The sequence below is a fragment of the Aythya ferina genome (genome assembly GCF_964211825.1).
Source record: "Aythya ferina genome assembly, chromosome: 4".
Lineage (NCBI taxonomy): Eukaryota > Metazoa > Chordata > Aves > Anseriformes > Anatidae > Aythya > Aythya ferina.
In genome coordinates this window covers 31286909-31310804 of record NC_140300.1, presented here as the reverse complement: position 1 = coordinate 31310804, position 23896 = coordinate 31286909, and the positions used below count along the sequence as shown (strand labels likewise).

Here is a 23896-nt window from a genome sequence, read left to right as displayed (position 1 = left end):
AACATCTTGTTCTCGTGTGACAGATGCTGACAGTTTGAACAAACATCACCCCCGCTAGCATTTTGTTATTGGTTTCAGACTGCTTTGTCACATCTTTCATTATCAATGAGAAGAGCACAATTAAGACTGCATAAAAATTGAGGTAGGATGAAGCTGAAGGTCAGCGCATCTAAAGGTAGCTGCATACATGTAAACAAAGCTGCTTAGCTCCTACTGGAAGCACCAGAGACCTACCAAAGGAACAGTAGCCAACAGCCCCAGCTGACCAACACAAAATGCCCGTTTCCCAACCAAAACGATTACAGACTCTATTAGTTGCCTAAATATAGGTGCACAGAACCATTTCAAGTGCTACCAGACATGCCAGCTGGCCTGCAGCTGCTCCTTGGCAGCCATGTGGTTGTGGGCGACTGCCAGGTTCCATAACCACCAGTTCCTACATCTGTTATTATCCTGAGAGACTGCCCCAGAAACAGAGGCCAAGCAAAGCAGGCCATGTTAATTCCTTGCAGACCAGTTATCATCAAGCTGACTTTGGGAAAAAAAGTTTCTCCAGTGTAATAGATCATTCCAAATCTCATTCTGGACAGTGATAGATATTGAAATGAAATTCCATTCTACCATGAGTAGTCCTAGCTCCTTCATTGCCACTCATGCTCACCTGCTGGTCTGCAGAGCACTTTCCTCCACAGCAGCCCTGCCACATCGCCTAGCTGCAGCACAGGCTTGCCTGGGACAAACTCTACTAAAACCCAGAGGCTGCCCAGGAGACCTGATGCCTGCTAGCTTCCACTTGCAAAGCGTGGCCTCAGAAAGGTCTGAAGAGCATTCGCCAAACTGAGGCAAGGCTCTGCACACCCAGCCGTGCCAGGCACAATCACAGCTGGCAAACCAGGTCCCGTTGAGCCACAAGGGCCACAGGGCAGGCACAGCTGGAAGCCTCTCACTATCCCCAAGCTGCCCCATGACTGCAACCACTGAGCACCGTTCACGCAAAGCCTGCTTGAGGATATCCCTCTCACCCATCAGCTCCATTCAGGCTGCCTTAAGCACTCCAATCAAGCTTCTGGAGCGAGACCACCGATTCATTTGGGTTTCACCACCAGAGACAGGCTCAGAGGGGCACAGGCACACGCTCAACTGAAGAGCTACATGCTAAACCCTGTCTCTTAAATGGAGAAGTTTAATTACAGTACTTGCAATCTGCTGTGATGGGTGGTGATAGCAATCACATAAGCACAGGACAAAAAGTACACCAAGCAATTTGTTGAACTAGAACAGATCTTTCAAGTCATGCTTTCAAGAAGCTATTTACCACAGGAGGTTAAGGCACAGAACAGCAAGTGAGCTCACGTATATTGCCGACAATTAAGACACAGGGGATAACGCAAGCTAACCGGCAAACTTAAATTAAAAACATCGACAATTTATTTGCCAACTTACTTATACTTTTGTCAGGTATAATCCATGCGATGGAAGAACTGCGCAATTCCAAACTAATAAACCTTTTTTGTGCTGTTTCTCCAGACAAAATTGAGTTCAGCAGTACCTCGTTTGAAATACCAGCCAAATCCCCAAATGCATGCTAAAAGGCAAGCTCTTCCTCTGCTCCTGCTGCCCACACACAAAGGGATATTGCTGCAGTAAGTTGCTATCCAGGTTTGGACTGGAGCCCCTAAAACTAGGCTAATAACCCTCCCATTAAATACACTGCATGGGGGGTAAAATCCTCTCCTGAGTCTTTAGACCAGACTTCTCCAAAGCACTGAGAGTTCACCTAGAAGGAACATTACAGAGGCACTCCTCTCATCCTAAAGTTGAGGAACTTCATTTTCTAAACCATATTCTTTCCAGAACACTAGAAATGCCTGCAGCCCTATCTTCGCCCCAAAATTCAGACAGGGAACTTAAGGTGCGTGCTGTGTCTTGCTGTACACACCAAGGGAGTTTGTTTGTCGCCTAGTAGTCGAGACGTGTCAGTTTACGTGCATATATTTGGGGGTGGGAGAACCGATGGCTGTTCATTTCCTAAGCCAAGCACTTTTCAGGTGAGCAGTGAGCAGCAGCACACAATTAAGCTCCAGCTCTTTGTCCACCAACATGTGGAACAGTAAACCCCTGGGGGGTTACTATTACACAGAACACAAAACATCCCAGTTTCCTGAACCCCTGCCCCAGCCCTGGCTATTGCTCAGTGGAGAAGAGGCGCGCAAGCTGCCAGAAGGTACCTGCAACACCCCGGAGACATTTAAAAATCACTAGTCAGACAGCATCGCTGCACAGTCACCTACCTCACATGCAGAAGAAGCACCCTTATCTGGCAACACGCAGCCTAGGAGCTCAGCAAGAAACTTTGCCATATATGAGCAGGGAGGAAAGGGTCTTCCTTGTCACCGTGCCAGGCAAATATCCTTCAGCAAGAGAGGAGCTCAGCAGAAAAATTCCTCCTCGCTGCCAAGCCAGGGCCACTCTTTTCTGGGCTCGTTATCCAGGCCATCCACCAGCATATTCCTGCTCTGTCATTTCAACAAGGCTGCGCAGGTTCACTGCGTAGTAGCTTACCAAAATAAACAAATCAAGTAAGGCACCAGCACAGTGCCTGGGCTTTTCAATGTTTGCTTCTCCCCTTTCCCCGCTGAATGTCACTATTATCATAGAAAAGGAAAGGGGCCCCGCAGAGGGGTGGTAAGAGGGACAACGCTGCAGGACTGCTGGCAAACAGACGAGCACTGGCAAATTACCTCAAGTTGCCTGTGGTACAGGATTTGTCCTGTGCACGGCGCATACACCTCCTTCCTGTACCAACGCACAAAACACTCCCTGACAGGATCCTTTTCTATTTACACTCAGGAATACTCGACTACTTCAAAGTCAAACGGCAAAAGAAAAAAGCAAACCCATTTCCAGCCCTGACTACCAATGAGTAACATCCTCCATAGATCATCTTTTTGTCAGCAAGAAAGAAACTTGCCTGGAGCCTCTGTGCCCCCCCTGAGGCAGTGACTAGGGCTTGGGGCTAAGGCTCCACACCTCAGTTTGTCAGCGTAGGATGCACTGCATGTTCAGTTTCATGCACTGTGCAGTTGTACAAAAAACAATCTTGCCTGAAGCTTATGGAAATTTATCAGTGAAATATAACTGTCTCCACATCAGCATTGAGTATCTCAAGTCCAAGCCTTGACAGTTGCTGTGCTAGGCTTATTTTTCTGCTCTGCTACAAGTGAGGGCACAGACAGCCCAAGAAAAAAATGTCTCTGTGCACCACTGTTCTCAAAGCTGCCAGGCTTACTGCAAGCACAGGCACAGGAAGTTCCTAATGCCACTTACACATTTAGGTCATGTATCAAAACCCTAATCCTCACTGAAAAGTCTGAAAAAAAAAAAAAAAAGAAATAAAAAAAATGAGAGGAATTCAATTTCTCTGCTCCAGGAAAAACTGGCTTGACAGCTTGGCAGCAGCTGAAGTAGCACGTGGTACAGTTTAAGCACCTCAAGTAGCCCTAAAAGTCAAGCAAATGTTATTACAGCCATTATGGCTCCTGGCTCTATCAGCAATCTCACAACATCTTGCATTTTCAAGCAGTTCTAAAGCATCTAATCCACTTCTCTCAAGGACACTTTATTTGCTCACTGTACAGCAAGTATTGTGCAGTTACCACACAGGTCAACCCACAAGTGGAGTCAGATGCAGTCAGTGGCAAGGAAGGAGCAGAACATTAGCACTAACACATCCTGTTTGCAGAAGACAGCTGAACTGGCCACTCACCCAATGCAAGTCTCTTGTACAATCGAGTCAAAAAATAAAACCCTGCTTTGCACATACTAGCTTAGAGAGAGCAAGTGTAGCAGTCTAGACAATAAACAGCCTGCACAACTAATATTCTCCTTTGTTTCTGTCAGCATCCACACAAGTGGCAGCAGAATCAAACTGCTTTAACACACTAAAAACCCTTTAAGCGTTTCCCTTAACATTCTAATACTTCCTGATACAACACCTAGTTCCTACCTGTAGAGGGCTTGGAAGCCCCAATTAGTCCAACAGGCTTTACACCACCTAGCACAGCAACTGATGAGATGCACTAACATAGCACTGGGATGGAGACAACAACAGTTGATCAAAGTCAAGCACTTTAATTTGCAAGCAGACCATGGACCCACACTGCATCTTCAAGGGAGACCATTTCACATCTGAGACTTCAGAACACTGTTCCATACTTGCAAACCAAAAACAGGGGCAATCGTCCTGTCTTCCTCTGACAAATGGGGAACCAAACACTTAATAGAAGCATTCAAAGTTTTTCTCCCAGTCAGAAGCACCCATGGCACAAAGTTTCTAAAACGGAATACTAGGCTTAACAATCTTCTTTCGCTACCCATAAAAAAATGGAAACCCCAACATTTTCAGACACTCTTCTATAGGTTAGTTGCCCTCCTGCTTTCGGACTGGATTTATACCTCCACTGAAGGGCTTCTGCTGAGCTGGAACACTAGCAGGGAACTCAAACATGCAAAGATTTATCTATATAAATAAAAATGAGGAAAGAGAGCAAGACCATCCTTTACCAATTTGATAAGCCTGTTGTATTAGAGATCAGACTGTCCTTTTAAAAATCTTTCTTAATTCTGGCCGGGTGACAAGGGGGTCAGTATAATCCTATGCACTCAGGAGGAAGGACTTGTTCTTTTGTCACCTCAGCTGATGCCAAGGGTATTACAACAGCTACTCTGTCCCCTTACTCCCTTTCATACGCAGACATTTCAGAGAATGTCAAGTATTTTCAGTTCTATGTCTGAAACACAACCCTCTATCAGTGCCTCCCTTAATAACCAGGCACAGGGGTTATGTGGGACAAACAACTCATTTCTGTGTCACCACTGTCATCAGGTGACAATCAAACCAAAGGCTTACTGCATTGCTTATTCTGCATCAGGACGTAAGCGACATGCTCCTCAGATCCTGGTACGGTGACAGGAAGGCTCCTGTGGGCCTAATGACAGGGAGAGATGTGCTTCCAGTGCCTCCTCCATCCCAAGCAGACCAGAGGGGCCTGCCAGAAGCACCACCAGCCACAAACAAGGCACTACACCTGGCGGTATTGGCCAGTGGGCTCCATCCACAAAAGTCCTTGTCAGTTCTTTCCTTCGGCTGGCAGGAGGGTTTCTCTCTGGCTGGGATTTGCAGAACCTCAATTCAAGCAAGTAAGGCCATCCCATGAGGCTACAATAAGCAAGGACAAGTCCTCTCAAGGGAGAACAGCCAACCTGCTGGATTAGTAAATCCACAACTCTTGCCACAAATCCCTCTGCAGATTACTGAAGGCCAAGTAAAACAGTTGAAAAAGCTGTTCCACGAAATGCTGCACTGACCCCTTTCACTTTGACTTCATGATGGCTAGATATGTTCTCAAAATTGACACAAAGCTGACAACATGGAAAAAAACAATGACTCTCCAACCCTGCAGTGAACCACATCACTAAGCATCAAATTCCTTCAAATTCAGCCATCCTGACCTGAGGTCAAATCAGTCAAGGCAAGAACAATTCTCGATACTCAAAGGGCCGAAGATGACAAATAATCCAAGGCATCACTGAAACTCTGTTCTGAGTTGTCACTCAATCTTTTGAAACATAAAAGGAAACACAAAAAGGAAGAACGAACCTGCAAAGGTCCTTAAGACACCTTAACAAGACCTTTCCATATTTGTTCAAGAAAAGCAAATAATCTTTGGAGACTAAGGGTGATTTCAAGTGTTTTTATGCTTGTTTAAGTCAGCTATACCATTGTACGTGCACGTTTTGCAAAGGGAACAACAAGCTTAGACCTATCCCCAGCCCCACTACCTACTTTACGGCCTAAACATTCCACGTGTTCCTGTATTTTCAAATCAATTGCTGCTTCACTAACAAACCCAAACTCTTCCACTGCAAAGGGAATTTGTTCATTTAATATTTGAGCCAGTTTTACACGGGCATGCTCCTGGCTAGAATGCAATGAGTACACAAGAAGGTACTCTGGAGGTTTCACTCCTGTCCCCAGCTCAGGTGCAGGAGGAACACCACCCGCTGTGTTCCGAGCCAGTCAATCAAACTCCATGCTCCACACATTTAATGTCATGCCTGACAACAACCCTGAGGGGATTATCAGAGGCCTAGGATGTTCTACACTATTTTAAGACATTATTCAAGAATATTAAATAATGCAAGTAAAACCTTGTCTGCTGATAAATACTTTATGTCTTTTTATAGCTGTTCATTCCTCACCAACTGCACAAGTCACTACTTTAGAAGCTACCACAAATTTTGAAATGGATGTCCCTTTGAAACAGTTTGCAACACAAGTGGCAAGCTCAACACCTGCTGTAAACACCTTTCCTTTTCCTCAAAGTCCCTTTTTTTTTTTTCCCCCTGCCATGCTAGAAATGTAACTAAGTCAGGTTTGCAATACATTATTAGCAAAGTTTGCAACAGGCAAAGCTAAAAGGTGTCCCTGAAAGCAAAGTTCTTGCAAACATATTATGCTAGACAGAAGTTATGCAATGTACTGAACATTATAACAACTTTGGTAGTCTCTAAAGAAAAAGACATTTGACTTTCACCGACAGAAAAACCAAGAGCAACACAATGCATAAAACATACCAACTGGGTTTTGGATACTTTGATGGTTGTCTTTGGAGTCTTCTTGCAAGGCAGACATCATTGGAATCCATCTTTACATGCTCCTAGGATATACTTTGTTTCTAAGGCCTGAAAGGAAGAGGTAAATAGTTACACTGTGATTCATTATAATATTTGGCACATGAAATTAGTAAACACAGGGCAACCATAACTCTATTACACTTCCATGAGGCAAAGCTTATGCAGAGGATTGCTTAGGCCCATTATGATCAATAAACATCAACACTTGACACTGCCTGCTCAAATGAGGATCAAAGGCACTTAAAATCCCACGTGGCCTGGACACCGTCCCACAGTGCATGGCAAGTATGCCGGCAAGTCAGGTGCCCTCAGGCAAAGACCCCCCCCACACCATCTGCTGCTTCTTCAGGGCTCAGCTCAGCTCAGCAGCCAAGCAGGTGGCCGCCTCAAGGCTCCCCCATGCCACAGCCACCAAGCCCCTGGGCATGTGAGGCAGCAGGCGCGCAGCCTGCTCCGCTGCTTGTACAAGGGCCCCAGCTGCTGCATGCAAGTGCCCAGGAAGGTGGGGCGCTGCTGGGCTCTGTCTCACAGGGCAGCCCTGTTCCTTTGGCCTTGGCCACCTGTGAAGCCTCTTGTTTTGGGATGTTGAGGTCTGCAGCATCCCTCAAGGCTGCAGCAATTGTAACAGGGGCCTAAAGTACAAGTGAACTTGCTCACTCAATCACAGCAACCTGGGCAAGGACAGGGATGGGGCCAGGGCCAGGGCCAAAGCTTGTGTTCCAGTGGAGAAAGGGAGCTGAGTGCAGCCAGTGCCCAGGCAGCAACCCCTCTCTCTCTGCTAGAAGGATAGGAGAGCCTCATACTCGTCGCATGGGGCTGCACGAAGACCACAGACCAAAACGTGCCAGAGGCTTCCCAGATGGCAAAGTGCAAAGGCTGTGACACACCCTGATGACAATGAGTCATGCTGGCCAGGCTGCCATGTGGCAGAAAGCTGCTGAGGCCACAGGAGTGTGGCAGGGAAACAGCCCTCCCCTGCTTACAGGGGGCTCGTCTGGTGCAGGGAGACATGGCCTTTTATGGTCCTTACAGGGTGGCCAAGCTCTGCTGGCAACCAGGAGGAGCAACAGGAGAAAAGGCCACAAAGGCCAGAGAAGCCAAGACCCATCCCTGCTTCCAGGGAGGTTACCCAGCACAAACCAGACTGGGCATCGCAGGTGTCAGCTGTCATCTTCTATACACCCAGGCCTGGTGACAGGAGGGTCCCTGTGCTCCTCATCATTACCCTGCTCCTCTTCTGCCTCACAGCTCCACACCACAACTCTTTCTTCCTTCTCTGCCAGCTCGGCTGCTGCTGCAAGGGAAGGAGGACACCGTGAGCCACCAGAAGCATTGGCTCCTCGCTGTGGCACCCTGCGAGGCCTAAAACTCGGCGCACCCCTCACTCAGCCAGGCTAGTTTCCTCCTTGCAGCCCCAGCAAGGACGCTTCTCTATTCTCCCGTCCTCTGCTTTCTGCCCTGCTGCCTCTCACTCACAAGAAAACTCCGGCCCGTGCTCAGTGGGAAGTGCTGGTGATCCTTCTGCAGCCTTCCTCCAGAGACAACATGGCTGAGTCGAGGCTGAAGTTGCCCTTCAGAGCTGTCACTGAAAGAAAACAGCAGAGGTCCAGTGTTAAATGGAATCGGTCCCCATGAAAATGGCTTTTATGCATGAAAATAGCACTCCATTACCATTGCCCCAAATGTCAGTTTGTACATGTATACTCTAAAGTTATGTCAGAATTTCTCTGAAAAAAATGCTTTTTTTTTTTCCTCTTTTCCTCAGTTACCTCAGCTTTTTCCTCCAAAAAAGCTCACTGTGTCACTTCCGAGTTTCTGCAGGTTTTCCCCAAAATATGTCCAATTACCCTCTGCAATTAACTCCATCCCCCTTTCCAATCACTCCTCCCTCTAAATTATTATAGATTTTCCCTCAGAAAATGCTTAGTTTTCCTATATAAGTTACCTCAAGTTCTTCACCGACAGTACCATTTAGTATCCTCTAAGGGTACCTCAGCTTTTCTACCCAAAAAAGTAATTTTACATCAATGTCACTGCAGCTTTCCCCAAAAAATGCTCATTTTATCCCTTCTATGTTACCTCCTATTTCCCCTCTAAAAGTGCTCATTTTTGTCCCACCTAATGTCCCAAATTTCCAACCACTAAAATGCACTTTGTATCATCTAGTTACTTCAGGTTTTCCCTCCAAAAATGCTTTTTGTCACCTAGAAGTTACCACAGATTTTCCCCATAGAAGATGATTATTTTGTCCCCTTAGGATTACCTCAAATTTTTTGGGACCTTCATTTTGTTCCTTTTCTTAACTTAGATTTCCCTCCCTCCCAAACTGCACAACTTTCTCTCAAAATATCATTTTATATCTTCTTATATTACCACAGCTTTTCCCCCTAAAATGCTCATTTTATCCCCTCTGAGTTACCTACTTTTTTCCCCAAGGCAACTGTTTTTATACTCTAAAGTTATATCAGCCTTTCCCTTAAAAAAAATATTCATTTTTTCTCCTCTGTTACCTCATCTTTTTTTCTCCAATAAAGCTCACTTAGTCCCTTCTGAGTTTCCACAGATTTTCCCTAAAATGTTCATTTATCTTCTACACGTAATTCAACAACCCCCCCAAATAATTTTCCCCCTCTAAATTACTATAAATTTTCCCTCAAAAAATACTCGGTTTTCCTGTGTAAGTTACCTCAGTTTGTTCCCCAGAAGCGTCACTTTATATCCTCTAAAGTTACATCAACGTTTCTGTCAAAAAAATACTCAATTTGTCTCTATTTGTTAACTGAGGTTTTCCTTCAGGAAAAGCTCATTTTGTCCCCTGTAAGTTTCCTCATGTAATTTTCCCTCTGTTACCTCAGATTTCCCCCTTCCCGCATTGCTCCATTTCTCCCCAGGATGTATTTTATAATTTTACATCCTCTAAAGTTATTTCAGATTTTCCAGGAAAAAGAGTCCTGTTTTTCCATCTAAGTTACCTCATATTGCCCCCCACCCCCCATTGCCTATGTTGTCCACTCCAGGCTAGCTCTAATTTTTCTTCCAAAAACATTCATTTTGCCCCCTCCAGATTACCTCAGATTTCCCTCCCAAAACATCATTTTGTACCACTGAGAGCTGCCTCAGCCTTTCCCGCCCCCAAACTCAAAGCGCCAGCCCGCGCTTTCCCTCAGGCCCTCCCGCCTCTCCTGACGCCCCGCGGCCAGGCGCTGTGAAGGGCCGGGGGCAGCCGCTAGGAGCTCGTTTGCAGCCCTTGCCGCTTTACCCCCTCCTCTGCAGAGCACCCTCTGAACAGCACTCAGCTCAGCAGAACACCTTTTTTAATCTTCCAGCCTGTGGGAGGAGGTCTGCAGAGCTGTGTGGAGCTGCAGCAGGACCAGACTTGCACAAAGCGGGAACACCTTGCAAGGTAATTGCTTGGGCTAGTTGCTTAAAGTGATGATTTCTTTTCCTTATCTGTTTCTTGCTGCAGTCCACAGAATGGCAAGACCTGGCCAGGCTGCTGCTCCCACCACACATCATGCTAGGATCTGAGTGCATCCAGCCCAGGAGAGGGCTTATGCCACTGGCTGCAACACCAGAGGCTTCCTTTCCAACCTGCAAGGAAAATAAGGACTACTTAGTAAGTATGGCACAGATGCATCCTAAAAGTCAGAATCCTGTTTAATACATCAAAGTGGGAGAGCTTGGCACAAAGGAAGAGACCAAAAGGAAAAAAAAAAAAAAAGTCAAGATCAGTTAGTTAAAGGCATCTATCGTTCTTTTGCCTATCTGGGGAGCAGTAACATTGACAAGGGAGAGAAATTGGGGAAAAATAATAAGAAGAGCAAAGATAGCAACAGAGAGCATATTGATACTACAAAATGAGATATTATTATGGGAATCCCACCGAAATACCTTTAAACACAAATCTGGAAGAGCACACTATGCACTATGGCATGGCGAGTTCAATGCTCTGACCAAACTGTTTGGTGCAAGCTGCTTCATGACACAGTTATGTCCAGTCTTACTCTTTGTGCTACATGGAAAAAAACACACACACACACAAACACAAAAACTTGTATGCATTTTTAACTGCATTATCTCTCTGTTCAACAGTAAACCTGACTTCCAGTCAAGGAGTGCGTAAGGGAAAGTATTTAGATGCTATATTACATTTATACCACTACTCTTGAAAATCAAAATAGCTGTGGTAATTTTTGTTACTAAAATGTAAATTGACAGCTCTATAAACCTAAAGGAAGTAAAATCTTATGAAATTTAATTCATTAGTTTCAGAGGAAAAGAGAAAGGGAAATCTCTCTGCAAAGCCAACAAAGGAAAGGAGTGCTTTACTCCAGGAGCGTCAGAATGGGAGGGCATCCTACAAACAGTACCGTGGTTAGGGACTAACACCTGCACTCAGGTTCTTGGTCTTCAAACACCAGAGCAGGGTGGAAGCAGCAGTGATAAGTGCTTCCAACTCCTGGGCTGCCTTGACTGATGCATTCCCTATTCTTGCTTTTTTTTTTTTTTCCTCCACCACGTGCTGTGCTACCATCCACCCATTCTGACATGGCAGTGCATCTTCACACAGACCTCAGGATAAAGAGCCAGGATTGTGCGTGGTGAGTTTCTGAATTATTCTGACTTATTTTTATGTAGTCAGCTTCAGCAGCTAGGGAGAAATACACCCTTCCACAAACAACGAAAGCCTAGCAGATAAATAAGTCTTTTTCAAGTAGCTGGAATAAGAGCCAGAGTAAAAACATGACAAAGATAAAGAAACAATCAAAACCATGGTGAGGATCATCATGAACTAGTGAGAAAGCTATTTTTCTCTTCTTTAAGAGCCCCATATGAGTGTTTCCCACAAAATTCTTGACTACTCCTCGCTCCCTACACCTGCTTCACTTTGCATCTCCACAGAGAAAAGTGGGTAAGACACTTCATGCCACAGACATTGGTCCTTAAACAAAAGGGAGAACTACTGTCTGCCCAGATCTCAGTTCTGCAGACACCAAGTGTAGTGTCAAAACAGTGTATAATGCTGTCAGTTAATGTTTCCATCTGGTCATAAGAAGAATCCTAGGAGGCAACAGTTGCTTAATACAATATTTAATTTGAAAGCAATACAGCAAGATTCCTTCACAGCCTTCTCTACCAGCTCTGAAGGCATTTAGGTTCAGATTTCTATTTCTTCCCATATGGAAGAAAAAATTCCTACTGTTATGAAAGGGCTTTATTCCTAGAATACTCAGTTAGTAGTAGTATTCCAGAAGTGACTACAGTCCTACAATTTATATGCCAGAACTGGAAATGGTTCCTGGGAGCAGAAAATGTTTTCCTGTGCTGACGCAAATCCTGACCAAACCACAACAGGAGACCGCTGTGTAAATTAATGATGAACATCTCTAAAAACCACAAGCATGGACTTTACTAATCCCACAGTTCTGATGCAAACAAATACACTGTCCTTACACTGATAATTTGTGACTCATGCTCATATGTAAACATTCAGAAAGAAAAATGCTCTAGGACCTGGCAAAGAGACCTTTTTAATACTGTCTGTGGAGACTGGGTTGGTGACGTTGGCCTGTAATGACTGATGTGTGGCAGATGGCAGTGCCCTTGGGACATCATGCAACTTGGACATGACACCATGTGAGATCCAGGAAGCTGCAAGCAAGGAAAACATACCTTAGATAAAACATAAAACCATTCGCTGTGCTGAGTGTTGTGCATTCACACAAATAGACAGCTAAGCACCACAGAGACAGTGGCTCACTTCCCCTGTGTGCCTGGTGGGACAGAGAAAGAGGAAAGGAAGAGTAAAAAAAAAAAAAAAAATCAATAAAAACTTATTGGTTGAGATAAAAAAATAAGTAAAAAGTGAAGAAGTAGTAGAGTAGAAATAAAACACAACAAAACAAGTGATGCAGAGGTAATTGCTTACCAGCTCACACAGTTAGATTTGTTGAGCCAGTTTCCAGGCAAAAAGATGCCAACCTCCCTAAGCCCTCCCTCTTCCCTTTTTATTGCTTGACTTGATACAGTGTGGAATACCTCTTTGGTTCCTTTGGGATATCTACCTTGCTGTGCCCCTTCCCAACCTCTTGCATACACCCCAGTGTGTTATCAAGGTGGGCAGAGAGAGGAAAAACCAGCCTTGATGCTGTGAAAAACCACAAGTTTTTCTTTACCATCATTGCATTACCAGCACTGGGTTTGGTCACAAACCTAAAACATACCACTATAGCAGCTGCTACAAAGAAAATTAATTCCAACCCAGCCAGACCCAGAACACAGATAAGCAGGGAGCTGTCCTTACAACGAATGCAGTGTCAAGCATCGCCTGTTAATACAATTCTTCCCTCCTTACCAGCCTCGGGGGTCCCAGGCAGCCAACCAGGTGGTTGCACTATGATTTGGAACAGACAAGGGAAGATGTCCACTGTAAGAGGAAAATAAACATCTCTAAGGTGCAAATTTTACACAAAGACAGGAAATAGGATTTCAGTTCCTCACTAGAGTAAATGTTTTACCTGAGTACTGAAGTGTAAGAAAGGAAACACAAATAAATCTGAAGACACAGCACTGGTGTCCTTGCTACCCCTCTAAGGCTTCCAGAGAGTGCACGTTAGTGCCTTATGCGAACAAAAACACCATACCTAGACCCAGCCTGAGGGCAGGTCACAGTTATTCCCTGCACTAGTACAAACTGGACGGTCTCTTCTCTCAAAAAAAAAAAAACTTCTCACTTATGCGTGTGCAATCATTTTGGTGCATGGAAAATTGGATCTGTTACTGCTTTATTTATAAAGCCAAACATGTATGGAGTAGCCTCAAATCCATTTTCCTAAACAAAAAAAGTAAAAATCCTGCCTTGTCAAAGGGATGTGTATGTGCTTCCACGTAAACCATGAAAACAGGCTTACACTTTCTAAGGACAAACAGTTATGTTTTGGCTAGGTGATTTGCTGCCAAGAACAGGATAACCATTTCCATTCGTCATACCTGTGCGATTTAGGGTGTTGAACACCTGCAGTTTTTTTTTTACTAGGGAAACTACCCCAGAGAAACTACCAAGGACTTGGTCCCTTCTGGACAGCAGTGCTGAAACCTCACACTTGCTGCTGTGCGAGTAACTGACTGTTCACCAGCTCTCCTCCTGACTGTCCATCTACATTCACAGCAAGTCTTAAACATGCCCTTCAATTGCAACTTCTTCAGGGCTGTCTGACTCAAGAAACTGTACAGACTTTGATACTAAGTTGTTTTCTCTGCTTTCGTCTAAGTCAATAAGCAGTTCTACTTGTGCAGACTTTACTAAAGCACGGTGAGGTGTATGTCACTGGACAACACCACACACACAGCTACCTTAAATCAGCCATCCCTTTCTCCAAAGTTATTTTGGTTAATTGGTAAGTTTTACAGACATTCATTTTGGAAAAAAAAAAAAAAAAAAAAAAGTGAATAACCCCACCCAAATATATTTTTTTATCCGTCAGATTCTTAGAAAACAGGACTCTCTGGGTTCTTTTACTTTGTTTTCTGCTCTAGAACAGATTTTCCTTTTAAATAACTTGCCTTCAGCACTAGAATCCATAAATGGACAGAGAATATTTCTGATGTGCTTGAAGATTTGCATTCAGACACAAGTTACAGCTGGTTGCTAAATCTGCCTGAATACTGTGCATTATTATGACACCCTGTCCTGTGTACAGAATCCCCTTCTGTGCAGCAATTTTACTTCACTCGTAACAAAACTTCACGTCTTCCATCTCTGGGTTTTCCTGTCAGCCTCTCCTCTAAAACTTCTTGCACTCCTTTTAAAATAGAAAGAAGGACTACCACTTTCAACTTCTCATTTTGAGTTTGCCAAATTTTGTATTTTAAATGCCAGTAATGAAATCAAACGTGCTTCAAGATCTCCTTCACATGTCTCCCCGCCTTCAATATTTAGAGAGGCTTTTGGAAGAGCACCCTGAACAAGAAGTATCTGAGTAGATGTTTGTAACCTATATGTATGAACTCCTATTGGTGCATCCCATCTTCTGAAACTCGGGTGATATTTTATAAAAAAAAATATTTTTAGCAATTTGGTTTCCTCTATCCCACAGTTGTTGCACAGATTATTTCCCCCAACACACTTGTGCTCAAAATACTAAGATGAACGCTTGACTGATTCTTTAGTTTAGCCACTGACTGTTCTGGTCATGATTTAGAGATTACACCACCAGTAAATCCTGTAGGAGGGCAGCTCTGAATCCACAGGAGATGGCCCTTGCTAATGATTTAGGCTACTTGCTTATCCTCAAAATATCTAAAAATACAATCAGCTTGTTGGATATCCAATTCCTCAAAGCTCTTTTCTTGTCCATTCTCCTTTCCTTCTTCCTTTGTCTTGAGGAGTTAAGGTTCTCAATTATATTAACATCTATGAACCCCTCTGCTTCAGAGGCTTTGTCTTTGTATAGCTGCCTCCTGTTATCATAAGTTAAACTGAATTTTTGTCCCTGGGTACATTTGTTATAACTATCCTTATTCATTCTGGCATAGGATCTGTTCCTATTCATTCTTAAATCCTTTCTTTGCCATGCTGCAAATGCTACTGTGTTGTCAGGGTGTTCTCTAAGTCATTAATTTCCCCATGTGCCTCATTATCAATAGTTACTTCAGTCTCGTTAGGATTATTAAATACATTTGAAGCAATGCTGTGGTACAAGTCACATGCAAAGGCACATGCTTTGAGGAGGCAGGTGTCTCTATTCTATGTTCAAAAAAGCTCAGGGTACTTTGCGTATGCTGCATCAGTTTAATGAAAGTATCTTGCTTTGCATGTGAAATTAAAAACATTTTGATACAACTTCCTCAGTTGTGCTTATGTGTTCTGGCCTGAGGACTAGTGAAAAAGTCTTCAAAACATTCTAATCAGTAACACTGCACAGAAATTTCCTCAAATACAAAATAAAAACATTGGACCTTACAGGGACAGTGGAGAAACAAGGCCAAAATCTATTCAGCCACCTCCTAACCTTGAGGCTTCCTAAGGTCTTAAGAGAGGGTCTGAGCTCTAGCCACATACCGCTGGGGTTTTTTGTATTCTTTTTACTGAGAACTCATGAGATTACCACACTAGCAAGATTTGGTTAACGTGCCAGCTATCTCCTTCACAATGTGAAGATACAAATTAAGCTCTTCCATCAGAATCTATATTCACAGAAAAAAAAAATCCAAATTTGATTTACTATGCATAATTTATCAACTCAGCTTTTTTTTTTTTTAAACTAGGGTTCACATTTTTAAAGGTATTGAACAGCCTAAGATGCTACACATGCACTTCAGCAGGATTTTCTACTTATCTAGAAATATCTAGATATCTAGAAAATCCTGGGTGTTCTAAAATCTCGTCTTGATACCATCAAAACTAAATGGTGTGGGTACTCTAACTCAGCCTTCTCAGCTGTAAAATTCTGGTGTCATTCATTATCTAAAATGACTTGCATTACATGGCCCTTATGGAAGCCATTTATACTTTTTGGAGAACAAATTTTCAAATAGCTTTCAAGATTTTTTTTGCCTAAAAATTTATCACTTCACTTTGATCATTTTTAGGATGATTTTTCCTCATCCAGGCTAGGAAAAAGTACCAGCTGAGAGTGATTCCCATCGTATATACTTACAACTGAACAGATGGAACTCAAAATGCTCCGCAAACACTGGAGAGCTCAGATATAAAGCATGCCTTTCAGACCAACTTCATTATACATTATTCAATTTGTCACACACCCCCAGCCCCCAGCCCTTTCTAAAACACATAGCTGGTACTGTTTGCACTTTAATTAGCAATTGCTATCTCCAGTGCAACCTCTATGCCAATTAATGTGACGAGGGAGATCCAAATCCAATTCCTATTGTATGCACAGTTACATTCCCTTCACTTCTTAGTGACAATTACATTGCAGTTCCTTGTGCCCATATGTTACTGGCTCCAAATTCCTTATTTGGCCAGGGCTCACTTTGTGGTGTTTTTGGTTTTAAAAACAAAATCCTTCTTCCTTCTTTCTTTCACTCTTGCTTGAGAAATCAGCAGGATTTTATCTAGAAACGTTGACAGCCTTCAAAAATGGTTAACTTCAAAAAGAAGTGCTACTGTGCTATAGTATCATGAAATGAAATTAAAAGTGTAAATTTTACATTTGAAAAAGTTAATGACATTAGCCCTCTATTTTTATTACAGTGGTCCAGGAAAGCATGTAAGCATTCCAGTTATACTGATATACAGTGGTATATTCATTTCTCAACCAGGTAACACTGGTTTTATAAACAAAGGCCTGTTTTATCTGGGAACTAGCTGTAGCTATCAATGTTATCAGACTAAAGGAAATGGTCCATAGCTTTGTACTGGTACAAATGGGGAGAAACTGTGAAAAACATGCCACCTGTGATCGAGTCATGGCACACCGAGGTGCTGAGCACTACTCTAGCATTCGACTGCACAAAACAAATCTGTCAGAATTTCAGATATAGGGGATGAATGCGAGGAATCCACGATGAGAACTATACAAAACTGGGCTGCTGACATTTTCCTCACAAAATGAATACTTGGCCAACAGTATGTGAAATGCCAATGGGAACTGCATGACACGATGCTCAATGAGTATTTGAGTGATGACGGGAACAAAGATGCACCATAGCTCCCCTAAGGGGTGTTTCAACAGCAACACTGAGCAACTCAAAGTTAAAGTTTAAAAAAAAAAAATCACAAGACCTCCTCACCAAAACAGCCCTTTATGAAACCAAATTGAGAAAGTTGAACGAAGACTTCACCTGAAACCAGCCTTTTTCTGGAGCATTCTCCAAGCAAGCATTCAGAGCCCTCCAAGGAACAGCTACAGCTCTACTGCTTCCTTCTCAAGGCAGCTGCTGGGGACAAGGCTTCATGCAGTCACGGGAACAAAGACAACTGTTCTGATACTATGGTTTCTGCTTTTTTTTTTTTCTTTCTTCATTGTCCTCTGCAACATGATGTTCACTGGCCTTAACCATCTACTCTAATCCAGCAAGTGAGCAGTATTTCCATAGCCAAAGTGCTCTTTACTCTCCCTATCATTTTTCAGTTAGGCCAAAAGTTATCATCTCTACTAATTTCATTAAACATTATCTGCTCATGCAAGTGTTCTATGTGAAGGTCTAGATTTGACAGAAAGCTAATTGCTGGCTCAGTGAAAGCTTTAGCCAAACAATTTTCTTTTACTTGTAAAGGAGAATGATACAGAACGACACGTATTTTGATCCCGAATAAGCTAATCAAAGTTTCATCTTGAGGAACATAGCAGTTCATTCCTACTCTAACTAGGAAATTACCCACTTAAGCCTCAAGAAAACCAACTGCCTCTCAGCTCTCCTGGCAGGTCTTTCTCAGCAGGCTGCTAGCATTCTCAATTATATTTTGGTATAACATAACAGAGTAATCTTGCCACCTCTCACTGGCACCCAGAGGAGAGGATTTTAAGAAATGGATCAAAAATTACCTACTTCTGTATTTACATAAGGTTGCCACCTTGTGTAAACAGTTTGAGAGTGTGCTTGGATAATGGCACTTATATACAATGCAATTCACATATTGGGTGGGTGTAATTAACACAAAAACACTATCAATAATGTGGCACTGTGTATCTGTGGATATGCTGAATGGATGCATACAGTATTCATAGTTTTATAACAACAACGGACACGATGCAAGTTAGATGGAGATTTAAAATAAAGAACAGTGCCACTGAAATAATCCTTGGGATCAAATATTTATCATGTCAGAGGAATACCTTGAACAGCAGTGCCCTCTCCAGCCCAGTTCTGCAATACTAAGACACAACAACACACATCTGTTCTTCAAGCAAACAAACCAGCTCATTCAACCTCCCCTTGTGGGATTTTCAAATCAAAATTTTCATAGTTTACCTGGACTGGACAGACTACACGGTTGGTCTGCACTCTTCTCCAGGAGAGCTTTCTTAACCAAGACAGTAGCGCAGGTGAATTGCTCTACAAGCAGAACTGAGTAGAAAATAAACGTGACTCTTCTCTTACAAGGCATATTGGCATTTAAACTCCTCCACACAGGTTTTTACTTCTTACACTCTTACAGCACAAGAACATTGACTCATCCAAGCAGATTAAAAATTCTTATTAAACATCACAAATAAGCAACAAATGTAGAGATAAAACCAGTCAGCACAGCTACATAAGCAAACCAGGGGCTACATGGCAATTGCTAAGAGCTGAAGCCTCTCTTTGGAGTCTTTCTAAGTCCTTCTGCCAGCCCAGGACCACTGGGGACAGGAAAAGCACCTCTGTCTGTCAATATTTGAGTAAGGAAGTGGCAATTTTCAGTTGCGTACCTCTGCACACCTTCTCCCTCACAGCAGTATCAAACAGATAACAGGAGAAAACAAGACAGTCTTGCCAGAGATACAGAAAGGCACACCTGATGAGTACAGGTGAAAGCTGCTCGCACCATCACTTGTCACATGGGCCCAAAGCAGCTCTCGCTCTGCTTCACCAGTGGAGTAAAAACATCAACTAGTTGAAACTCAAGTGACATGGCTTAAGCAAATGACTTTTTCCAAGTCACTGGAATGTGCCCTTTCTCATGTACAATGATCAGATGACAGAAAACAAATGAGGAAGCCTTAGTACCTTGCTTTCACTGGCTCATATAACCCCTTCTAACAAACCCACAACACTGTCGTGGTTTGCTGTCTTCACTGCTTAAAAACTTAAATGCTGGACATCCTATCCACTGCAAATCTGGTCTTCCCTTCTCTGAACTTATCCTTGCTCACTTTACCTGTTTGTAACATTTGCCTTTTGCTTCAATTTCCTCAATGTATCTTGGTGTTTGGACAGGATGCTTATAATCTGCTCCAAAATATACTTGCTTTGCAGGGGCCTGCACATGAGCAAAGAGATGTCGCTGTTGCTCTTGGCTCCCTCATTTCCCTAATCACAGAACAGAAGGAAACGCCTGGGATCCACTGCTCCCAAGTGCCCTCACAGGTTGAGTCCCAAAACCCAGCTAGGTTATGATGAGGGAAAAAAAGTGATTTCCTAACTCAGTGCATCTTCTGCAGCCATAGCTGATCTCAGAGGAAGATGAAACACAAAGCTTATTGCTTTACAGCTCATCCCAAGCCACAGAGTCGGCCAGCAGCAGCAGCATGGCACTAGGAAATAGGAAAAGGTCCCCAAGTTACCGAGCCTTGGTGCACAGAGCACAGGCAGCCACATCAGCACTTCACAAGGGTGAGACACCACAGAAGGGAACAGCATGGTCCAGGCTGAGAAAGGGAAATGATGCTAATTACTAATTTGTCTTAGAGTAGCTTCCTACCATCCTTGAAGTGTTTTTTCTTTCTTTTTTTTTTTTTTTTTTTTTAAAGACATTGAATGACAGCTTGCACATAATTCTGTGCAGGCTCTGCTGTAGAGAGGGAAAGGCAAAGGCCACTTTCCATAGACTTCAGAGAGGAGAAGGTGGACTGCAGATGTCCCGCAGCTGTACACAACATCTTTGTTTCACTGGAAGCTCATTGTAAATCTGTTGTTTAAGTATACCTGTTGCAATGATTCTTAATTTAGAGGACTTCAGGAATATCCTTGCATCTGACCCTCATTTATAATCCTACATAAGGTGCTTTGGTTCAGGTTTAATACCCCTTTGGGAAACACAATAGACTTACGGAAAAGCTGAGTTACTGCATGCACTTTGAGAGCTGGAAAACTGAGAAGGAAAATCTTGCATTGATCAAACTTGTGAAGGAGATATCAGCTAAAATGAGGGCCTCAAATCTCCCCCAGGCCCTAATAAATATGCTAAGTTCACTCTAAGGACATATATATTATGTGAGCTTTAAGGGGTACACAAGTATGATTTCGTGTGTCAGAGGAAGCAAGGGAAGCTTGAACTGCTTTGTGCTGGAACCATCCTAGAAACTGACCTTGTTCCTGTGCAAGGTTCACAAGCCTCATGCCACAGCACCACGTATCTCTGATTTCTCCCCTTTTAGTCCTCCAGGCCCAAGCACAGATGATTAATGTAGGCTGAGCACGTACCAGCGTAAATGGAAGCTACCAGAAAGGAAAGATTGAGGGTCAGACATTTCCAAAGTAAATCCAACAGCTCTAAAAAGTTCTTTTGCATGCGGGTTTAAGAACTACACTTTGGTTGTACTGAATAGCCCAATGGGAAGAACAGAGTTCAACACCCAGTCACGACCAGCTTGGCCCAAGGTTATGCAATCATCTGGAGCTAGAACCAACAGGCCAGAGACCAATTCCTCTAACTACAGCAGACTTACATCTGACACGTTGTACACAATAGCAACATGCAGAAGCACGAAAGCCTATGTCAGACCAATTCAAAACCTGCTGAGTGAGGCCTGTTGAAGGACCTCAAGAATCCCTCTACCCCAAACTCACACATGCCCCATGGTCTGACATGGGCACCCCCAGCTCCTAGCTCTGCGCAGTCACTAGGCACAAGTTCTGCCCAAAAGAGCTTAACTCTTGGGACAGGCTGGCAATTCTTCACTTAGAAACAAAAATCAAAATGGGAAAACTTGCTCAAGTGATTATGATACAAATTAGATACAATGCCTCTTACTATCCACAGCATGTTTTGAGTTAATTTATGATATAAAATGATGTCATTATACAAGATAATTTACACTGAACCATAACTTAAGCACACATCATACCCATTAGTATAGGGCTTCTAGATCAAGACCCAGTATCACAAAACACATACTGCTAATCACGGTAGAATAGTTCTCACATGCATAAAACCACATCCCTGCTTCCTTCAGGCCAGTACCCCATCACTCTGCTCATGTAAAGCTTTCAGTAAATCTACTCACACGAGGCCTATGATGAAGGTAATTCTCCACCAGCACAAGGAGGTGTCTTCCAGCAGCTACACTGCCTTTGGAAGAGGCAAGGTGTCTTCTTGTTCCAAGAAGATTTCTGAAGAAAAATCCAGTGACAATTCCCTAGATGAGGCCCCAAAAGCGGTCACCTCAGCAATCCTCCTGTTCACTACTATTTAATAAGCAGAACCTGATACTAAGGTCTAAGAAGTTGACGAATGATCAGCAAGGCTTCATGGTTTCAAGGCAAGGGGCCCTCTCAGCAAGGCTGGCCCTTAATCACTTATTTGGCAGCAGTACTGTAGATGTTTTCAATTAAGTGAAAAACAAAGCCTCCAGAGAACATGTCTTTAGCCCAAATAAAATCTCTTGAGCATCACTTTTTTTTTTCCCTGTGTCAGCAAAGTTGTTGAGACAGCTGCTACACACAGGTGGTACTCCATACAGTGCATTACACTGCTTTTATGGGTGCCTTGAGACTCCAAGTCTCTGAACAATTAATTTTACCACTGCCGCTTTGACCTATCAACACTTTTTATCACTGCAATAGCTCCTTATCAAATCCACATGTGCAGGTGCACCATAACCACCTTAGGGAGAGCACAGGGCCTGCAGCAGGTACAGCTGGGAGCAAACTAGAGAATAATGGGCAATAAAAATAGAAGCAGCAGCCACCAAGGCAAAACTAACCCAGGCTAAAGCAAAATAACACAACTGTCACCTCTCCCCTGTGATCAAAAACACTCCCAGCAGTGGGGTCCTTGCCCTCAACACGAGTGCACGCAAAGAACATTTCTGTAAATGTCTCAGATAACCTGCCACTGAAGATAAAGACTTCATATGCAGGCTGTTCAGGCACCAGCTTAGGAGCAGCTGTGTTTGGCTCTCCAATGAGCCCTCTGAAGAGGGGCAGGTGTGATCAACACCTTACCACACTCAGCTCTGCCCAGGCATTACCAGGCCCACCTAAACCACAAGAGCCACAGCCAGGCACTGAGCTGGGGAACCTTCCTCCGCCTCCAGACCCTTCAGGAGGGTTTCCCCTTGTGTAGTCAGCTTTGTACTGTGCTCAGGAGCTGGCACCCAGCTGCATGGGTGTAATAGGAAAGGTTTGCTCAGGATTGACTGAAAAAATGGAGCTTGAGAAAAACCTTTTCTGGAAGAACTTTTAAATATAGTATGACAAAGACAGAAATAAGTACTCAAAAGGAGAATCCTGCCCTAAAAAAAAAAAAAAAAAAAAAACGCAACTTGTCACATTTCCTTCTTTGGGTTAAGAACCAGGTTTTTCAGGACTTAAGCTTTGCTGCTGCATGCCTTGACTGTAGCCTCCGTTGGTATTTAAACACAAAAGCTCTGCCAATTTTGCAAATCCATTGTCACAAGGCTGCAAAATCAGACATTTCATTCTGTATAAAATTTAAACAGGCTAATGTCTGCCAACTTACGTCACCTTTTGACACTGACAGTAGCTACACACAGTACTGGCTAAGTCTCCAGAGGCACATGTCAAGGTTTCAGTGACCTATGAAAAATTAAGCAGTAAATCAGCACAGGCAGCAGCAACTGGGATTTTCTCTTGCTTGGAAGACAAGTCAGATCATCCCTCTAGGAAAAGGGAAAGAGACAAGTGTTAATCCAACAATTTGTAAATCAGCAACATCATTAACAAATACCATTGTGTTCTTCAGATACACGGAAGACCAACCTTGTTAAGTCTTCACTTCTTTTAAGAACTAAAGCTACCACTGTCCATGACCAACAAGTAATCAGATTTAATAAAGATTATATCATTTTCTTGATATACGGAGCTCATTCTGGGTAGCAGTCTTACCTTTCTCCCTGCAAGGTAACACTTATTAACACACGTGCCTCACATAAAACAATCTTCTGATCAAAGACCAGAAGCATTCACATGCCTATAACATAAAAATTGGTCAAAGACCCTAGAGACCCTCAGATGTACGTCTGAACTCCACAGATGGTATGAAGAGTAATAAGTCACCCTGTCCTGAATTATGAAGGCATCAAACGAACACAACAGAAAAAAGAGCTCATTGAGAAACACTCATGCTTTTTGGCTCTCTGAAAGTGCCATAAGTAATGCTAGGCAAAAAGTAGCCTCTTAACTAGTGAATTTTATATATTCATAGATTCAAATTACAAAGTAAACTTTCATATTCATCATCCCCATGGCTCAGGTCTGCCAAGTCTGTTTGGGCTTCACCTGAGAATACTTGAACTCACTGCAAGTGTTTTGTGTTTCTGACCACATGAATATAATGAAGTTTTCTCTT

General features: G+C 43.2%; 1 protein-coding gene across 1 annotated transcript in view; it reads right to left on the bottom strand.

Annotated features, from left to right (window-relative positions):
- LOC311435581 (uncharacterized protein) overlaps nucleotides 1-23081 on the bottom strand; it is a 64621-nt gene extending 41540 nt beyond the window's left edge. Inside the window, exons 1-12 of the mRNA XM_084516752.1 lie at nucleotides 23053-23081; nucleotides 21591-21722; nucleotides 20673-20802; nucleotides 19929-20012; nucleotides 18634-18729; nucleotides 13052-13123; nucleotides 12224-12348; nucleotides 10006-10287; nucleotides 9383-9438; nucleotides 8173-8281; nucleotides 7837-7990; nucleotides 6637-6744 (exon numbers count right to left, since the gene is read on the bottom strand). Of these exons, the coding sequence (XP_084372878.1) occupies nucleotides 9430-9438; nucleotides 10006-10287; nucleotides 12224-12348; nucleotides 13052-13123; nucleotides 18634-18729; nucleotides 19929-20012; nucleotides 20673-20703 (699 nt within the window). The 5' untranslated portion in view covers nucleotides 20704-20802; nucleotides 21591-21722; nucleotides 23053-23081 and the 3' untranslated portion in view covers nucleotides 6637-6744; nucleotides 7837-7990; nucleotides 8173-8281; nucleotides 9383-9429. The remainder of the gene's footprint in view (nucleotides 1-6636; nucleotides 6745-7836; nucleotides 7991-8172; nucleotides 8282-9382; nucleotides 9439-10005; nucleotides 10288-12223; nucleotides 12349-13051; nucleotides 13124-18633; nucleotides 18730-19928; nucleotides 20013-20672; nucleotides 20803-21590; nucleotides 21723-23052) is intronic.
- Between the last annotated feature and the right edge of the window lie 815 nt (nucleotides 23082-23896).